We start from the raw sequence: 19,931 nt of genomic DNA, 5'->3' as shown, positions 1-19,931 counted from the left end.
GTTTATTTATTTTTTACTTGCTTGAATGTAGGTGCTTCGGCTAATAGCCTAGCTGTCTGCTAAGTGTTTCCTCTGCTAATTTGAGTCACTGAACTAGACAAGAAGTCTGTGGTCCAGTTTTACTTGGTGAAATTCTAGTATTTTATTAATCTTTTATTTAGCAGGTGTGTCTGTATGTGTGATGCAGTCAGAATTTTTAAATGCAGCTAGCTAACCATTTGTGCTAGTGCTGCACTCCTCGCTTTGGTCTAAATACGGTCACTCATGGCTCCACAAACCCAACATCGTAGCTAAAACACTTACGTTAGCTCTTCAAATGTCAAACCAATGGGTGACATGGCTACACCCATCTTTTATATACAGTCTGTCCTTTCAATACATATAACAAAACAAGACAAAACAAAATTCATTCTGTCCAGTTGCGACACTAACAACATGCTTGATAAAATGATTTTATTAAACATGATGATCATGTGATAACAATGAATACATGCAAATGATTACGCTAAAACAAAGCTGCTAGTTTAATTTTACACAATATGAGCTATACACAATAAAAATGTAGTGGTCCACATTAAGTATTGCTACATAAAATGTGGATGTATCTTTGCACTGTTTTTTTAAGAAATGTATTACATAATATGATGAATATGTAGGATCAAAGTGCTTTAAGAGGATGCATATTCAAAGTTTAATAGTCCTTCTCAGCCATTATAACGTACCACACTTCAAAAGCAGGTCGTTTGTCCCCATTTCCTGCAAGATGAGACTTTCTAAACAGATATTTGCAAGCTGAAGCCGAGCAAATGAGGCGAGAGTCATTGTTCTGGACTTTTTCAAACCACAGTCCTTCCCGCTGCAATCAAAGGCGGCACATCCAACAGCCGATTAATGGGAGACTTCCTCTACGCCACTCCGCACAGTGGTAATTCATCTTAATTGTGATACATTCCTTCTGGCTGCGTTCCCAGCTCGCCAGATGCTCCACGTCTGTTTGACAAATAAATCCCTCACAATGTCTGCAAAGCTTTGAATTCTGAGCCTTGAGAGTCGGAGCTTTTACAGGTCGGAAACTGAAGAAACATTCTGGACAACATCTGCCTTCAGCTGGTTCTTCATCAAACCGTGTCGAGATCAGGCCTTTTCAGACTCAGAAAACCTGGAGCTGCGTTGTTTAAACCGCCGCTTCAAGTGAAAATGCTCCTCTGGTTTGCAACCAAGGCCGTTTGGCTCTCCCGCCGCCTCTCCTTCTTCCTCTCCAGCCGCACCTTCCAACAGATGGCACTGGACGCTAAAAGCAAGAGTCCTGCAGAGAGGAGCACCAGGCCAAAATAGGAGATGGTGGAGCCGTGCGAATTAAAGCTGTAAGCGACCGCAGTGACCACGATGCCTGCAATGAGCACTACCACGCCAAACGGGATCGTGCAGCGATAGCAGGAGAGCTCTGCCCCGCCGGTGGCTGCGGTCAGCTGCACTTCATTAACTAGGGGGATGTTTAGGGCTGTCATGGCGACAGCAGGGCGCTCGGCGTTGTTGGCCTTCTCTGGTGTCACTGGTGTTCTCATGGCCTCCTTGCTAGCGTCTTCTGGCATTTCAGGATCCAGCAGTCTTCTGTTAACAGACCACAGATGGTTCCTCGTTATTGATCTTTTCCCTGTGATCAGGATCTCCCAGTCTGTGGAGAAAGAAGCAGTGAAAGTGCTCAAACGTGTTGCTCAACACTGTAAACAGCAAAAGAAACTCTGGCAGATGCTTTTTATTATAATTCAACACATTTCACAACCCCCACCCCCCCCTCCTGACCACATGCTGCTTTAATAAACCCATGTAACCTCTTTGCACAATCCCAGCCGCCTCCTCCTGACCCAGTCAGAGGAGAATGACGCCGGACCACTCGGCCCAGCACGAGCTGAGACATTCCCTGGAGAGCGCAGGATATGACATTACAAACTGCTCTGTGAAATGCAAGGAGCTTCGAAATCACAAACATCTTCACAAGCCCTCACCCCCCTCCACACACACGCCGGCTGCATGGAAAGCTGAGTCACAGTAAGTGGGTAGAAAAGACTTGCTTGGACTTTATCAGTCCAGATGTTTGAAACTGAAATTATTTAATCAAGTTTCTAAACATGAGCAGAATTTCCTCACCCAGGGGTCAGTGCTACACCTACAGCCAGGGTTGTGTCTTCTGCATCCAATACTTTGAGGCTCACTATTTCAAAATAATAGAGAAGCAGCACCATTTTACCACCAGAACTACTTCCCAACAGGGTGGAGACCCTTTGGTTTAACTGTGTAATGACACTGAAAAACACAAGATAATAAAATCTCATCACCGTCCCTGTTTTCCTCCAGGAAAACAACTTTATCAAGATGAAGAAAGCCATTTAATGTCCAGCATTAAATTTAGACGCTGCGTTTGGTATCTGCTGGTATCTGGTGTCTCACACTGTATGGATTTTAGTATCTAAAAGTCCTTAGAGCGGGGTCACCGCATAAATGAAGAAGAAACTTCTGTGTACATCAGCGCACATGTCAAAATCTTTACTGTCCACAAACAGTGAAACAAAACAAGCAGAAAAGAGAGCACAGATCTGTGGATTTCTGTTACTTCAAGTCAAGAAATGTATTTTTCCCCCCAAACAGAAGCTTTTAATATTTGTTTTATATAATAGATAAATAAATTTGAATAACTGTAAATGATTTGCTCATGGTAGAAGCAGTGTAACTGTAACCAGTATGTCCCCCCCGCTCTTATTTATTAATCTTTTTTAATATTTTTGTAATTAAATATTTTCTTGATTTGAGTCGTCTTCTCTTAAAAGTTAAAAAAAATTAGAGGACATAAATCATATAAATGTCAAACCCTAACCCTTTAAGTTCAGCATTACACAAAGTTCCTGTAAATTGACTAAACTATTATTCATACACAGCTGCAATGATAATGACCAGCATCGGGACAGACTGAAGAAATTAAGTGTAGTTTGTGGCTCTGGACCATTTAAAGAAAGGGGGATACTGGAGGGGGGAAAGCTGCAAGCTGTGAAGCCACAGGACTTTCAAACAACAAGAAAATGTGAAGAGTGGGGAACTCTCCAAACTAACTCTTGCAGGCTTTCTTTGTGGTAAACATGAAAGTTTGTTTATTGGGGTAACAAAAAATGAGGATTTATAAAGTTAAAGGTAAATCTATAAAATTTTAGCAAATAACCAACACCTCCAGTTCAGCTACAGCAACAAGCAGCAACGACACAGAGCCTGGCTTCAGCTGGTAACGATATATGTTTTTAATGTGTAGTAAATTTAGTGCAGATCGCCTGTTTTAGGTGGGAAATAAAGAAGAAAGCTTCGTTACCTCAGAGCCGTTTTCCATGTGGTAAAGTTTGCAAAGTGTCCCTCTGCTGCAGTGAGACTTGTCTATGAGCTGATGAATTATTTAACCAGACTAATCTAATTAAAAGTGAATGTTGTTTGTTCTCGCTCAGTGTTGAAGCTCACAGCGGACTCTCCGGGCTGGAATCTGACTCCCATTCATGAGAACTGTCGCACCGTAGAGTCCTCAGGTTAGCAGCTGCCAGCCGCACTGCCATCCTCATTCTAGCGGGACTGTTTCTTGCGCCTCTGACTGCAGAGCGAAGCTGGAAACCATCGGGGAAAACTGGTGAATCCGGCGCTGTGTTTCAAAATAAAACGCGTTGACGTTGAATGCCTGCCCTTATTTTGAAGTCCGAAGGTTTGCTTTGTTTGTTTTGTTACGCCTTTAGTTTATCAGCTGATAAAGGGCATACTGTGTAAACGATGTAAATGAATGAAAGAGAAATAATGGCATATCACTTCATAATCTTTTATCATTATGACTGTTCACTGATAACATCAGGTTGGGCTGTATGTGGCCTGCGGAGTAAATGTTCTAACACCCTGCAATAAACAGTACCTCACTTCTTTATAGATTTATATACTGAGCTTTTCACTCCACAGTATTTATCCAACAGTTGTTGCAGTTTTCTTCATCCATCCATTTTCTACCTCTTTGCTTCGTACCTGGGTCCAGGCCTTTCTTCTTCTTATCCAATCTAGCCCTTTAGCCTTTTTTTTTCTTAAACAGACTCACACTAATTTTTATATATTAGCCAATTTAAGAAAAAAAAAATCCTTATTATGGCAAATGATTAGTGTTTGTCCTGAAACTAGTATCAAACTGTCAGAATCTGGGCCTGGTTCTGCTGGAGGTTTCTTCCTGTTAAAAGGGAGTTTTTCCTTCCCACTGTCACAAAGTGCTTATAGGGGATTGTTTGATTCTTGAGATTTTCTCTGTATTATCGTGGGGTCTCTAGCATAAATATAAAGCACCTTGAGACTGTTGCTATGATTTATGAATTAAACTGAAAGCTGGTATTATTATGAATTACTAGAAAATTCATAATAATAGCAGCATCTATAGATTTCTTTTAAATTGCTATCATTCACGTTAATTTGGCAGCTTAATTAAATATAATTCTGAATACAAGTGTGGAGTGGTCAAATCTGTACAGAAGCGTGATGTCCAAACATCCTGTACGTCCTATCTCAGAAATGCAGCTCTTTACACTGCGTGTTTTATTTTGAAGGCCGGGAGCGGAAGTATTGTGCTTGGCTGCGGGCTGGCCGGTGTGCCACAGTGAGAGTCCATCATGTCGCTGTGGTTTACGGATGAGGAGTTCCAGAGTGCGTGGAAGGAGCTGGACGAGCCGCAGCTGGAGGGAGGATGGGAGCTGTTCGTGGAGACGATGGGAGTGAAAATCTACCGGCTCTATGACAAGGTAGGAAATCTCCAGTTAAACTGCTGCTTCTGCTGCAGGAAAAGCGACCGTGGCTGACTCGGTGAGCCAGTTTGAATGAATGTGGTGACCGCTGCAGAGCCTGAACTGTCGCTGTTTTATGTTTCCACCTTTTCTCTGTCAAAACGTTCAGCTGTTGTCAAGTTGAGTATAAGTTTAGTTTAATTTATTAGCAGCAAAGATAAACAGCAGCGGCTAGCATGGGGAAGAAGCCGGAAGCTGAGCGGGAGTATGTTTTTCTCCACTCAGAAACTTGCTGTACTTGTCCAACCAAACTCCACTCGGATAGACGTCGATTTATAGTTGCCTTGCCTCGGGGCGTAAACAGACACCCTGACTAACCTCATTTAAGACATTCTTGCAACTACAATGATCCACCATTCAATTCGGCACATGCCTGACACATCTAGGTTGGGCTTTTTGGTATATTTAAAACAAGATTGTCAGTGGAAGCCTAATGTAAATAACAATGAATTAAAGTTTAAAATCTCACTTATAGAAAATGTTTCTTCGAGGTTATGTGTGAATTGTCACATCTGTTTACTTTAAAACATGCGGAGTGATATAAGTGAAATGATTCTTTGGACAATTTTTCTTTAAAAACAAACTTTCACAGAAAAAATGTAAGCTTTTAAAACTGTCTTAAATCTAAAATAAATCACTTCAGCCTCATTCATATTTGCACACGTTATAGAGAATGGAATTTGGTATGACTTTTACTCTTGGAAGACATAAATGTACCTAATCTATTTCTGATTCTAAGTACTGCTTTAGTTTTCTTGCATAAAACACTGAAAATCCAGTGTTAAAAGGAAAAAAACCAAACATTTGAATCTTGGCCAACACACTTCCTCGCTGGGCGTGAGAAATGTAGACTGGCACTAATCAGAGTGGTGTGGTCAGGGTTTAGTTGCATAGTGTGGGTGTGGCATCATGTGGCCTGCAGTTGGAAGAGAGAACTTTCATGTGCTGTTTGCAGGAAACTGGACTTTATGAGTACAAAGTCTATGGTGTGCTCACCACCTGCACTCCAGAGCTGTGTGCAGATGTCTACATGGACTTGACGTATCGAAAAGATTGGGATGGATATGTGAAAGGTAAAAAAAAAACAGAAACAGCCCAGGAAGGCAGGGTTCGCACCATTTACTGTCTTTCCTTCATCTCTGTGTCTTCTCAGATCTTTTAGTCTTCATTAATGCTTTAAAATAACAGTTTCACTTTTCTTTCATCCCTGTTTTCATGCACATCTACAGTACCCAGCAGGTAACATGGTGTAGCTGTAGTCTTTTAGCTGAAAGCTGCTCATTTCAGTAGCATTTTCTGTGTTTTCTGTGGTGATAGCTTCTCAGTGTCTCTCCTTAAAAATATCCAGATATCAGAGGGGCATACATTACCCATAATGCCACTTTACAACCAACTGGCAACTAGTTTCCTGATTTTGGATGTGTTAATATAAACCAAGATTACATAAGAGTAAAAGAAGTGGGGAATAAACTAAAGATAATGATCAGTCAGCAGGAAAACTTTAAAGGTAAATCTGTAGTATATTAGCTGTAGTGTCTTAAACAGATGCAAATTGTTCTAGTATAGTGAAAAATATTAAAGTGAAGGAAAAAATAAAACCCAACGATTTTCTTTATTGTCCTTTGATTGAATGTAAAGCGCTCTTGAAGCGCCCTTTCTCTTCCATGCAGTCTGTCTTGTGCGGTACGCAAACCACAACTTGTACAAATACAACCTGCTAGTGTTGCAAGTAGTTTTCTGTAAAGATGAAGTGGTTATTGCAGTATTTCAAGTGTAAATATTCATTTCCTTGGCCATTTTTTCCTCATAAGACATTAAAATGTAATGTACAGTATAGTTGGGGGGGTTGTTCTTCTCTTTTCCAAGTATATCATGTATTCCAGCTGATATTTATGTGCTTCTGTAGCTCATTCAATGATTGTGTCATTTTTCTTATTCAGAGCTATATGAGAAGGACTTTGATGGACAGTCAGCCATCTACTGGGAAGTGAAATACCCGTTCCCGCTGTCAAACAGAGACGTATCCTTCTGATCTGCACTAATACGTTCGGTTCTCATAGATTTGGAAAAGGCTGTGAATGCTTTTCTCAGCGTGTCATGTTCCCTAACAGCTTAAACCTAAGTATGTTTATGTGAGGGAGCGGAAAGACCTGGATGTGGACGGCAGGAAGATCTGGGTGATCCTTGCCAAAAGCTCCCCGGAGACGCCGTGTCCAGAAAAGAGCGGCGTGCTGCGGGTCAAAGACTATAAGCAGAGCGTTTCCCTGGAGAGTGACGGAGCTGGTGGAACTAAACGTAACATAATAATATAACTTTAAAAAATTGCAATTATATAATTATGTTCATGTAAATGAATGTTTTTTTTTTAAAGAAACAAAGATTCCAGGTTTATGTGAATACATTTGCAGTTTAAATTAAACAAATGGCCCATCATTTGAACCGTTCACTGAAACGGAATAACATATGCTCATAGATTCGTCGGTGGCTAAAGAATGCTCTGCTTTATCCTCAGTTTTACTGTAAATAGGTCCATAATTTACTAGATGAACATAATAAGTTATTAAATAAATCTTTAAATGAGTGATTGAATTTATAAACACATCTGAAAAGTGTGTACTGAAGTTACAAATCAACTGAGAAGTAGGCTCATTTTCTCATAGATTTCTATGTAATTATTCCCTTTTTGAACAAGGACAGTCGCCCCCTGCTGGCCACTAGAAAGAATGCAGGTTTTAAAACGTGCTGCATTAGCTTCACTTTTCAGAATGGAAGGCTTGGTGCAGAAATTGTATAAAGATTGAACCGCCTGCTTGTGTTTCAGTTTTCATGAATTACTTTGACAATCCTGGCGGAAATATTCCCACCTGGCTGGTGAACTGGGCAGCGAAGGTGAGTCTGTTGTGCCAGCTTACTGCAGTGCATGGAAACAAACACATTTAGAACTTTGCATGAAAAACTCTAAACTAGATGATTGCCCATTAAACCTGAAGAGCACTGAACAGTTACAGATGGGTGAACTGCAAAACATAATCCTCACTGGGGTAAATCTACATCTTTTATAAGAGGCTGGCACATGAATGTAAGACTACATCCTCAACAGAAACGTCTTCCTCTTCTGTGCTCTGTGTGGTTAACATACACCAAAACATCTGTGCATCACTCTTCATCATTTGAAACGCGTTCTGATTTATTAGCTCTTGTTTAAAGGAGCGTTCAAAGTCTTGAAGTGTTTAAGGCGTCAGTTTGCACCAGCGCCTCACAACCCCTGAAATGCACACGTGTTCATAGTTGACCCGCTTAAACGGATCTGTGATGAGAGCGTTAAAGAGTTCACTCGCAGGCCCGCGAGAGCGCCGTCCCTCTGCCTGCCTTCATGCTTTCCCATCATTATGGTTCGCAGATGTGTTGCGGGCTGACGTCAATGCTTGCCACTCCTAGGTGGGTCTTCTTGGCACATGTGTGAATGACGCTCGCTGATAGAGATGCTCTTTGTGTGTGTTTTTTCAAAACAGAAAGGGGTTCCAGGTTTCTTAACGGACATGCAGAAGGCCTGCAGTAACTACAAAAACTACTGCCAGAAGAAATGAGGGCACCTGATGGGAAAGTGGCTTCTGGTCAAGAGCTTTGGTTGATTTTTCTTTCTGTCTCTTTAGTTCTGGGAAGCATTTTTAAAATTGTATAATTACACTGAAATTGCGTTTACGGGATGAATGTGGCTTTGTGTGGGCTGCTACTTGTTTTTTTCTAGCATGCTGTTGACTCAGGCATGACGTGCATGGCCGGCCACTCTGATTAAATAACTGCAGGGAATCAATTCAAGTCCTTTGTGCTGTATTGATTAATACTGTGTTGTTTTGTTTGTGCAATCTATGTAAATTCCAATCAGGATTAATGGGATGCCATGGGATATTTTTTTTAATTAAATGTTTATACAGAAGTTATAGATTATTCCTTTTGGGCCTGTGTAGTGAAATCTTGTATAAAATGTTACGACTCTGTTTCTATAAAGTCATTTACTGTAAATGTGACAGATGGATTATGTATGTAGATTTACTGAAGGTTTGAAAACACTGGAATCTGTTCATTTTCGATCCACTGCATGTAGTTTAGATAATCTCTTTTTGTTTCCGATGAAGTGAAAATGAAAGTACCTTTTAAAGGTTTCGGGAGTTTTAGTCAAAGATACAATATAATCTCAGATATTGTATAAATTCAGGCTATGTTTCCTGTTGATACAGGTGAATGTGGTTTTATCTGGTCATAAAAAGCCTATTACTGTGTAATATTGCTTTTATTGATATAATTAAACTTTAATTTTAAACTATAGCTGAAATTGTTGAGTTTTTCCACACACACTGACCTGTACACTTGTGTTTGTTAAATGAACAAAAATCCTGTGCTTTTGTTAAAAATGGTGGGTACTTTCAAATTTCTTAAAGGTAAAATTCAGTGTACCATAATTTTAATTCAGTTTCAATTCAGTTTTATTTATATTGTGTCAAATCACAATAACAGTCACCTCAAGGTGCTTTACAGTGTGTCAAACTCGCGGCCCACGTGACCGTTACTATATAATATAATTTGACCTGGAAGTTTCTTTTTTGTTAGTGAGGATTTGTTTGTTGTTGAGTGCAGTGTTAAGTTCTAAGAATGAGTTAAAATGAAGGCAACATGAGCAGAGAGCAGAGTCATGCTGAGGGACTGGCTGTGTTAGCTCAGTGAGAGAGTCAAACGCTGATGTGTACACTTATGTCTACGTTTTTATTTTGTTAAATATGAACAAAATAATAGCAGCAGTGCTGCCACGTGTGTGTCCAGAAAGAGAGGACCAATGTGTTTATTTGGTAGTTCAATGAAAAAATAATTGCCCTCACCTTTGCAGTTTTGTCTTGTTATAAAATATTTGAAATTTTAAAAACCAACAAACAAAACACGACATTTGCAGAAATATTTGTGGGTGTTTTCTTGTTTGTTTGTTTTTGGACTAGTTGAACACTAAAGTGTCCCTCCAATGAGATGACAGTGCTTGCAGTGGCCCTCAGCTCATTTAACTTTGTAAGATAAAAACTCTACAATAATACAGAGAAAACCCAAACAATCAGATGATTCCCTATGAACACGTGCTCAGACAGTGGAAAGGAAAAACTCCCTTTTAACAGGAAGAAACAGGAGGCCAAAGGAAGGACGGTCATCTGCCGGGATCCTCCCCGTGGGGAGAGCCAGAGTCTGTTCCTGCATGAATATGTGAGGACGCAGAACCTTCCACAGCTAATGACGCACTTGATACTTTAAACATTTTACAGGCGGCGCATTCACTGATCATTCATATCAACAGTGCCACAGTATTTACCTGAGGCATTTAAAAACCATTTATGTCTGCAGACTAAACCACAGCAGTGGTGTGTAACGAAAAACAGCGATGTTGTTCTGTCAAATGTGAGTGCTTGAAGACTTTCACCGTGTTATGCTCAAAGCACACAGCCAGCAAATATGGACCGACTCTTCATTTCACTAAGATTAAGGCTGTGTGCTTTAATCCACGTCTAGATTAATTGTCATTTATTTATTTATTTTAATCGTGTGGTTATAAACAGTTGGGATTGAATGCACTAGGAAGGTCAAAGTTGTTCCTAAAACTAAAAATATCAACCAACAACATACATTTTCCCCTAAAAATGAACTTCACAATAACAGCTACCGTTATTATCACACGCATGCGCACAGGTTTCCTGACCAGATGGAGGCCCTGCTGCTGATTGTGAATAAAAAAAGGAAAAGTAGGCTATATCCGGTTCACCAGCGGCACTTTCATCAATTAATTGATGATGTAAAGTAATTAAATGCCTCATAACTGGATTGAATATGAATTTATGTCTCAGAAGCGTGCTAGCTGTTCCTTAAAAAAAAAAAAAAAATCTTGTCCGACTCTTCACTGCGAAGCCTCCGATTGTGCCATCTCAGCAGCCCCTGGTGAGTTTTTTTTCTCCCCTTTTCTATATTTAACAACAGTTACAGAAGTAAAACTTAAACAGGAAACTACACTGTGTGTCAAAGCCTAATAGGACGGCTAATACAGCTAACAGAAAGGTGTTAAAAACAGCTGGGTTTTAGCTTTAGTCTGTCCCTAATTTAAGATGTCTAACAGGTGTGTGCTGCTAACAGACTGACTCTCTAATACGACTTAATATGTAAAGTGTATATGTAGCTTAGCTTGAAGTGAGTTTAGGTGTCAAACAGAAGTTTTACAACAACAAAGAAACAAAAAACCCAAAACACCGTTTAAAGGAAACATTTAGCCTTTAACGCTGGTTTGAATCAAGAAAATAACATCAAAACTGCATAAACGCAACTATCGAATCCAAATACAGCAACATGTTTTATTCTTTTTTATAAACTGTAATGCACATGCATGTAATGATACAGCAGATATGAGCTGAACAGGCTTCAGAGCTTAGAAACACGTTGGTGATTGTGGTCAAAGTTTAAACCAGATGTTTCTGGTATAAAAATAAATTAACAAAACATTTTGTTTCTGTTCTGGGAATTATGCTAACGGTACTGTGATAGGGAATGTGAGCAGAGCTATGGCTTTTCTCGTTTCTCATCCTGTGAGGAAGTTTTCTCCACAACAAGTGGATCCTGGAAGCAGACGCTCGGGTCCTTAGAAGGTTTGTGTCTGACTGTCGTTTATGTGGCTGCTGCAGCTGTTTGATAAGCCAGAAATGCTTTGATGAGTGTGAAACATTAGCCAGGCCACAGCTGACTATATAATGTAGAAATATTAGCGGCCCATTCCTACAAACGTGCACAGAAGCCTCTGAACCTGTCAGGCTGTCCATTGGGATCTTTGGAGGTGTCCGGCGGTGTCTAGTAGAGGGACGCTTGGAGTTTTGTGAGTCTTGGGGTCGGGCCTCCCTAGATTGCTTGTCACAGATAGCACAGTGGTGTGTGGAGTGACAGGAAATTTAAACAAACAAACAAACAAAAGGTATCTGTCTCGTGTCTTGAGCTGGAACAGGCATGTCAGCAGCTCCAAGCTCCGGTGTGTCATCTGTCATCTGAAGATGATTAATAGTAGCACGGTGCCAAGCAAGCCGAAGAGCCTCTTGGAAGCCAAACGTGCTTTGTGAGACAGTCTTGGCCTGCTTTAAATGAATAAACCAGAGGAAGCAAGAGTTTGTCTGATGGTGTGTGTGATAAGGCGGTGGAGTCGATATGTGTGCCTGTGGAGGCAACATGTCAGCTGTCTGTCATTTACGTGGGACCTTTGGGGGTGTTTGGAGGTACACAGTGGTGGGATGCTGGCAGTGGAGTTTGTGGATTTTAATTTTGTTGACCTGTGGCCTCAATCGATATTGCTTGATCGGGAGAAACTGGCAGATACGCTTCAGATGGTGTGCTGTGTCCAGGTGTGTTAATTTTGTGACAGCCATGCATTATTGCTTCATTATTTATTTATCTGCATAACAAAATTTTAATTTAATGTATCAAAAACAATTATTCGAGAGCTATGAACTGAAGTCAGCACCAGTGCTGCTGAACGACTAGCGAAAGACAACTGAGACGAGAAATAAAAAATAAACAGAACTTGCAGTGACAGAACTGGAAAGGTCTCCGTCTTCAGGTTTCAGCTGGACCGGGGATGTCAACAGCTCTAAGCTCTAGTGCGTCATCTGTCATCCTAAGTTGGCTATTGCTAGCATGGTGCCAAGCAAGCTGAAGAGACACTTGGAATCCAAACATCGCTTCTGAGAAAGTCTTGGCCTGCTTTAAATGAATAACCAAAGGCAACATTGTGTCTGATAAGCCGGGGAGGCAAGCTAACACTTCATGATGCCTCATGTTTTGGGGTAGACGTGTGCTTTAAAATGTCGGCTTGCCCTCTGCTGTGCACTGAGCCACATCCGAGTCCATTAGAGACTTTTGGGCTCTTTGACGTGCTCCACCTGCTGATGCTGGGCAGTTATTGTGGAATGTCAGTGTGCTCACCTGCTACAAGAGGCTGTGAGGGGCCACTGCTGCCATCAGGGATGTGCATATCTGCGGGTGGGGGATAAGACCTGGAGTTTCCCACAGCACAGCTTGTAACAGGATGATAATGATATTCACGTCACCTGTTAGTGTTTTTATTGTCGCAGCCGTATGTGCGCGTTTAAACTTCTCATTGTAAAACTCTGAGCAGTAATCTGCTGCTGTAACAACACCCACTCTTCTTAAGAGGCTTACTGTACCACAGGATTTTGGGACTGGTGCCTAAACCAGAAAAACAGGCTCGTAGTAAAAGTGCTGACAGAGTTTGGACGACATTGATAAAAGACCATTTTAAAAATGTTTATTCTCAAATATCAGAACACTTTGTCAAACCCTTTCTCTTATTAGCTGTATTGTTGTTACTATGACTAACAAATAATTACAGATGTTGTTTTACACATCTGACCGTCTGTGCTTCACATGGCTCATAAACCTTCATCTGATCTGCTTTAGTCTTGCTTAGATGTGTTTTTGGGCACTCGAGTAAGTACAGAGCAGGGTTTGAAGGGCTTCTATTAACTAGAACTAGAACGAGTAGCATTAACCTCCATTTCAAGGAAACTTGCAAATTTATAACACACACACACACCTAGGATGCCTCCTGGGTGAGGTGTTTCAGACATGTCTTCCTGGGAGGAGTCCCTGGGGCAGACTCACGACACACTGGAGAGATTATGTTTCTCAGCTGGCCGGGGAATGCCTCTGCGTTCCCCGGAGAAGCCGAGGAAAGTGGTAGGGAAGAAGGTGGTCTACGCTTCTCTGCTTAGGCTGATGCATCGTCAGCCTGGCTCCAGATAATTGAAAGAAAATGGATTCATAGATTTAAGATGATATAGGAAAATGTTATCGGTAGTTTGAGGTTTCAAGCAGCAGCATTTTGGAGTGCAATAATAGTTTGACACAGCAGATTTAAATGTGAGCACAAAAATAAGCTAGGTTTAAGTGTAAAACAACTAATTAACTTTAATTTAACTATTGCTAAAGTAGCTTAACCTTGCAATTTTTCAGGAACTGCACAAAATATTTTAAATTTCGGGTTGAGGTTTTTTTTTAACCAGCTGCTTAAATTCCTCCGTTTGCACCATGGAACCTCATCAGTCACTTCCATCCACTGTGCAGTGCATTTAGTCCAGGGGTCCCCAACTCCAGGCCTCGAGGGCCGGTGTCCTGCAGGTTTTAGATCTCACCCTGGGTCAACACACCTGAATCAAATGATTAGTTCATTACCAGCCTCTGGGGAACTTCAGGACATGTTGAGGAGGTTATTTAGCCATTTAAATCAGCTGTGTTGGATCAAGGATCTAACCTGCAGGACACTGGCACTCGAGGCCTGGAGTTGCCCACCCCTGATCTAATGAACGCTTTGACCATTAGTGGAGTCATATGTTCATTTCTGGGGTGCATGTCACCAGCTGGTAGCATCTACTAATATGCTTTCTCAGCCCGGTCGTACTTGACAGTGTGTTTTTGCGTAAAGTGGTGAAACAGGCTTGTTTCTATCATTAGCAGGAACAATTGTCTCCCAAATTTCTCAAAGCACTGTGATGCAGTTTGGTCTGCATTCTCCACAAACAGGCTTATTAAGAGTAAACGAGTTATTTTTATAACTGAATTATCTAACTCTTGTTTCCCAATAATCTCCCCAGTAGTCTCTTACATTGAATTGGAGTTTATGATTCGTGCTTAATCTGACAATGATGTAAGACTGTGGTCTGTTTATCCATTAAACACATGTTCAAAAGCTAAAAACTGATGTAAAATGGACAAAGCAGCAAATATGAGCAGATATTGTTCAGTGTTTCTGCTTCATGAAACACTCAAACTGATAAGAATCTAGTGTTGACTTTATGAGACATCTCCAGTTCCAGATCTAAGATTCATATTCACTGTGGACAAATAACAATACAGAATTTATTTCCATCTCCAGGGGCCTGTTCTTCGTACCTCGCTTACTACATCCAAGATCAAATGACACATCCAAGATCAAATCATCGCGCTAACTTTGAGCTCGCTAATCCGGTTCTCCGAACACACCTGTTGTTGACGATTAGTATAGCTGGCTGAAGTAATCTGAGATCACTGGGTGGCTTAAAAGGGGCTACGCATCGATAGTAGAAACATTGATCGGCAACCCTGTGATTGGTCGGCGAAGATGTCGAAGGAGCGCGCGCAGTATCTCACGGCAGCAGAGCAAGAACTCTTGATTGAGGGATATCAGGAGTTTCAGAGTTTAATTAAAACGCAGGGGAACACTGCAAAGGATGCAAAAGCAAGGAGAGAGGGCTGGCAGAAAGTTGCTGACAAATTAAACTCGTAAGTGATCCGTGATATTAAAATCAAATCAAATCAAATCAAATCAAATCACCTTTATTGTCACGTCACATGTGCAGGTACACTGGTACAGTACATGTGAGTGAAATTCTTGTGTGCAAGCTTCACAAGCAACAGAGTTGTGCAAAATACAATAACGTGCAACAAGCAAAATATAAAAATGGTTAATCTAAAAAGTAATAAATATATGTACCATATATAAAGGTATATACATTACTGAATGTGTGTGCTAAATATGTTTTTCTACGTGTGTGTGTGTGTGTGTGTGTGAGTGTGTATATACATGTTTTACAAATGAATAGAGTAAACAATAAAATAAGATATATAAAATATAAAATATACAGAGGTAGGTATGTGCAAAACAGTGGCATTAATGTACAGTATGGAGTGCATAATGTTGAAGTTCCAGTAGTGAGGGTGAGGTGTCTATGAAGTGTTCAGCAGTCTGATGGCCTGGTGGAAAAAGCTGTCTCTCAGTCTGCTGGTACGGGACCGGATACTGCAGAACCTCCTTCCTGATGGAAGTAGTCTGAACAGTTTGTGGCTGGGGTGACTGGAGTCCTTGATGATCCTCCCCGCTTTCCTCAGGCACCGCTTCCTGTAGATGTCTTGGAGGGAGGGAAGCTCACCTCCAATTATCCGTTCAGCACACCGCACTACTCTCTGGAGAGCTTTGCGGTTGTAGGCGGTGCTGTTGCCATACCAGGTGGTGATGCATCCAGTGAGGATGCTCTCAATGGCACAGCGATAGAAGGTCCTGAGGATGCGGGGGCTCATGCCGAATCTTTTCAGTCTCCTGAGAAAGAAGAGGCGCTGTTGCGCCTTCTTCACTGTCTTGTTTATGTGTACTGACCACGTAAGATCCTCAGCCAGATGTACACCAAGGAAGCGGAAGCTGCTCACTCTCTCCACAGCGGCGCCGTTGATGGTGATGGGGGTGTGTACTCCTCTGCACCTCCGGAAGTCCACTATCAGCTCCTTTGTCTTTGCGACGTTGAGGTTGATATTACATTATATCATGTGATATTATATTATACCACAGTATATTATATTACATCATATCCTCTTTCACATTAGAGCCACAACAGGACCCACTAGAACATGGGAAAAAGTAAAAGTGTAATATAAGAATATTCTACAGAATGGTAATATTTATCACTTATATTGCTTTTAGTCTATGACAAGAGACCCTGGAATAATCTGTTTGTTTATAACAGCAACCAAGAAAAGGGCAGAGCAAATAAAGACAGGTGGTGGTCCTGCACCCCTCGTCACACCCTTTTTGTACTGTGACATTTATTGACATTGTGGGTTTTATGTGTGTAGTTTGAATAACACTCCATCACTTTTACCTGTTCCCATGCAAGGGGTGACTGAAGCATGCACAGTAAGTCGGGAGTAAGTATATACAGTACAGTAAGTATATGTGTGTGTGTATATAGATAGATAGATAGATAGATAGATAGATAGATAGATATATATATATATATATATATATATATATATATATATATATATATATATATATATATATATATATATATATATATATATATATATATATATATATATATATATATATATATATATATATATATATATATATATATATAGAGATAGAGATAGATAGATATAGAGATAGATATAGATAGAGGGAGAGAGAGAGAGAGAGAGAGAGAGAGGAAGAAAGTAAATAATACCCTGACGGGAGAATCGATATCTCTCTATGAGCACACCGTCGCGCCGAGCTAAAGGATCCTGTCTATCCCGCAATATACGCTAAATTCTGTAAACTCTCCTTATCAATCTTGCACCTTCCTTGCTCGCGTACAAACGGACAGGACATGGCTGCGACAGACTTCCCAAATCCACCTTCGCTTTTTTAGCCGTGGTCTCTCATCTTGATTGCGCGTAGTAATTTACTATTACTACTCTAAAATATGAATTACATCTGACATGATCTACTACATGTAATAGAATGGTTAATAGTACATTTCCCTTTTTTTCGGAAATGACCTGTATGTATCTGTATGCAATCAATAAAAGAATCAAATACATTATCTTTAGTTACATTGATAATATTTATTTATGGAGAAACAGTGGAGAAATGTCGCTCTTGCTTTCATATAACTGCAGCGGACATACCTGAGTGGCCGCGATCTAATCCTGTTTACGTAAAGTAAACCTGCTCCCGAGCAGGCTTACTCTTACGGATCTGTTGCTATGACAGCAAGTCCCAGATGAGCTTCGGAGAACCGAACGATCCAAGATCACGCGAAATCGTCAACATTCAAATCCGGCTAACTTACTTAGCGAGGTACGAAGAACAGGCCCCAGCATCAGTCATTGACGTAAACTGCCATATACACTGTAAACCCTCTTTGTGCTGCCTCAGAGGACTGCTCAGTGGAAACGATGTATTACAAGGTCATTTCCTCGTTGCCCCTATAATCCACCTGATTGGCCCTCCACCAGAGTTAAAAGTGAAAGCAGACCAGGGACCTTTGTATCCCTGTGCTCTGAAACGCCCTCCCACCCCTGTCCTGTTTTCTTTTTTTTAATTTCTCTGCTGATGAGGCGTGAAACTGAAGTGTTTGCCCAGATGTTTCCTGATGGAAGAAGATGGTCGTCGTTTCCTATGAGGTCACAGTGCTGCTGGTGGTGCAGTGACAGCTTTAATGGACTTTTCTGTTGTAGTCTCCCGTTTTCTTTGACTCCGTTTCTGGGATCTTGTTTAGATAGATGCTCCAATCAGATTTGTTTAAAAGAAAAAAAAAACAACAACCTTTGACTCTAACAGTCCGCTTTCTACATTAGTCAAGTTAAGTCAAGTCAAGTGGCTTTATTGTCATTCTAACCATGTGCAGTGGTGCAGTACACAGTGGAACGAGAGAGCATTCCTCCAAGACCGTGGTGCTACATATGACCTATAACAATCAACACAGGACTACATAAAGTGCAAGTGTGCAAAAATAGCAAAAAACCCCCAAACAAATACTGCAACACCAGACAGAGCAGAACGATAAGACACAACAGTGCAATAGAAAAGTGCGACAATGGCAGCGGGTAGTGCAAAAGACTGACCATTGTGCAAAAAGTAACTTGATGTATGAAGGTGTGTGTGTGCATGAGATTGTGTGTGTGTGTGTGTGTGTGTGTGTGTGTGTGTGTGTGTGTGTGTGTGTGTGTGTGTGTGTGTGTGTGTGTGTGTGTGTGTGTGTGTGTGTGTGTGTGTGTGTGTGTGTGTGTGTGTGTGTGTGTGTGTGTGTGTGTGTGTGTGTGTGTGTGTGTGTGTGTCCAGTCCAGTCCAGTCCAGTCCGTGTTCAGGAGTCTGACGGCTTGGGGGAAGAAACTGTTTGAGGCCCCGACTGCTCTAGTACCTCTTCCTGAAAGGCAGCAGGGTGAAGAGTGTGTGTGTGGTCCTCCACAATGCTGGTGGCTTTGCGGACGCAGCAGGTGTGAAAGGTGTCTGTGATGGAGGAAAGAGAGGCTCCAATGATGTTCTCACTATCCATTGTAGTTAAGCTCCTTAATAAATGTCCCAAATTTAAACTTTTGAAGTAATTTCTGTGAATGAATAATCATATCCTTCCTTCCATTCATTCATTTTCTGCCTCTTTGCCTCCTACCTGGGGCCTCTCCTGTGGCAGCAGTCTGCGCATAGCCCTGGCCACCTTGTCCAGCTCATCTAGGGAGACACAAGGCTAGAGCAGGGCGATATGACCAAAAATATTTATCACGATATACATTTGAAAATTTGCGATAACGATATAACTGACGATATAATTGACACTAGACAAAATACTTTACAACTCCACAACTTTATTAGTGCAAAAAACCCCATCAATGTATTTTCACTTAAACAAGCAGCTGTTTTTTATGTGCATTAAAGTTATATAAAAATGTAACAGTGCAAATTCCTCACTGACAGTTTAACCAAAAGGCATTTCCAGTGGAAACTGGCCGACATATCCTCAGCATAACCATGTATAATATCCACAAAACTTAAAAAGAGGTTATACACACACAATACGGTAATATTATGTTGAAGCACAGTACGTATCACTCCGCGAGGCTCCTGCCTACGATAGCCGTAATACTCCGACAATCCATCAAGCGGTGTGGGTTCGTAGCTTAGCAAAGTCGTACTGAAACATTTGACAGATTTTCGAGCGCCGTGTACATAAAATCGTTTCGAGGTCAGTAAACACAACCAGAATTCATACATAAGGCACACGGGATTATAAGGGACACTGTCGATTTTCAGAAAAATCAAAGGATTGATTTTAAGTGTGCCGTATTTTCCAAACAACACGGTAATAACGACGGCCCGCTGGCATGCTCTACCAAAAATAGTGCTTTGTTGTGTATCTGAAGGACGAAAGCCAAACCAGTTCCACACCACTGAAGTTGCAGCATTTTTACAAACCAATTCTGGTTCATCCGTTTCATTCAACGATCCACTTTCGCTCTTTTCATTCTGCGTCGCCGCCATGTGCGTATGTAAACATAGGCACTGCGCATGCACGTTTTACCCACATTCTATCGCGATATTTCATTTTCCTATCGTTCCCCCAAATTACACCGGTATTACCATGAACGGTATGATATGGCCCAGCCCTACACAAGGCCCTCGTCAGCTGACAGATATCTCTGAAAGCTTTGCTTTCTCTCTGAGGAGTATCAGCGTCACTCCCGAATGACCAAACTCCTCACCCTATCGCTAAG

General features: G+C 41.1%; 2 protein-coding genes across 3 annotated transcripts; one reads left to right on the top strand and one right to left on the bottom strand.

Moving 5' to 3' along the window:
• Positions 1–439: 439 nt before the first annotated feature.
• Positions 440–3,644, bottom strand: tmem100a (transmembrane protein 100a). The gene is made up of 2 exons (XM_031732275.2): positions 3,356–3,644; positions 440–1,675 (listed from the first exon to the last, which is right to left on the bottom strand). The coding sequence occupies exon 2, from the start codon at positions 1,590–1,592 to the stop codon at positions 1,188–1,190; it is 405 nt and encodes a 134-aa protein (XP_031588135.1). The 5' UTR covers positions 1,593–1,675; positions 3,356–3,644; the 3' UTR covers positions 440–1,187.
• A 979-nt stretch (positions 3,645–4,623) lies between these two features.
• On the top strand, positions 4,624–9,167 carry LOC116314253 (phosphatidylcholine transfer protein). Of its 2 annotated transcripts, XM_031732222.2 has the most exons (6): positions 4,625–4,799; positions 5,797–5,914; positions 6,782–6,861; positions 6,965–7,136; positions 7,663–7,730; positions 8,354–9,167. In XM_031732222.2, the coding sequence occupies exons 1-6, from the start codon at positions 4,671–4,673 to the stop codon at positions 8,426–8,428; spliced, it is 642 nt and encodes a 213-aa protein (XP_031588082.1). In that variant the 5' UTR covers positions 4,625–4,670; the 3' UTR covers positions 8,429–9,167. The 2 variants fall into 2 exon arrangements, with proteins under 2 accessions (XP_031588083.1, XP_031588082.1); XM_031732223.2 differs by lacking the exon at positions 7,663–7,730 and having other exon boundaries at positions 4,624–4,799.
• The last annotated feature ends 10,764 nt before the right edge of the window (positions 9,168–19,931 follow it).

Source organism: Oreochromis aureus, linkage group 4, assembly GCF_013358895.1.
Source record: "Oreochromis aureus strain Israel breed Guangdong linkage group 4, ZZ_aureus, whole genome shotgun sequence".
Lineage (NCBI taxonomy): Eukaryota > Metazoa > Chordata > Actinopteri > Cichliformes > Cichlidae > Oreochromis > Oreochromis aureus.
Note: the sequence above shows the minus strand (reverse complement) of the source record. Positions and strands in the feature narration are given on the sequence as shown.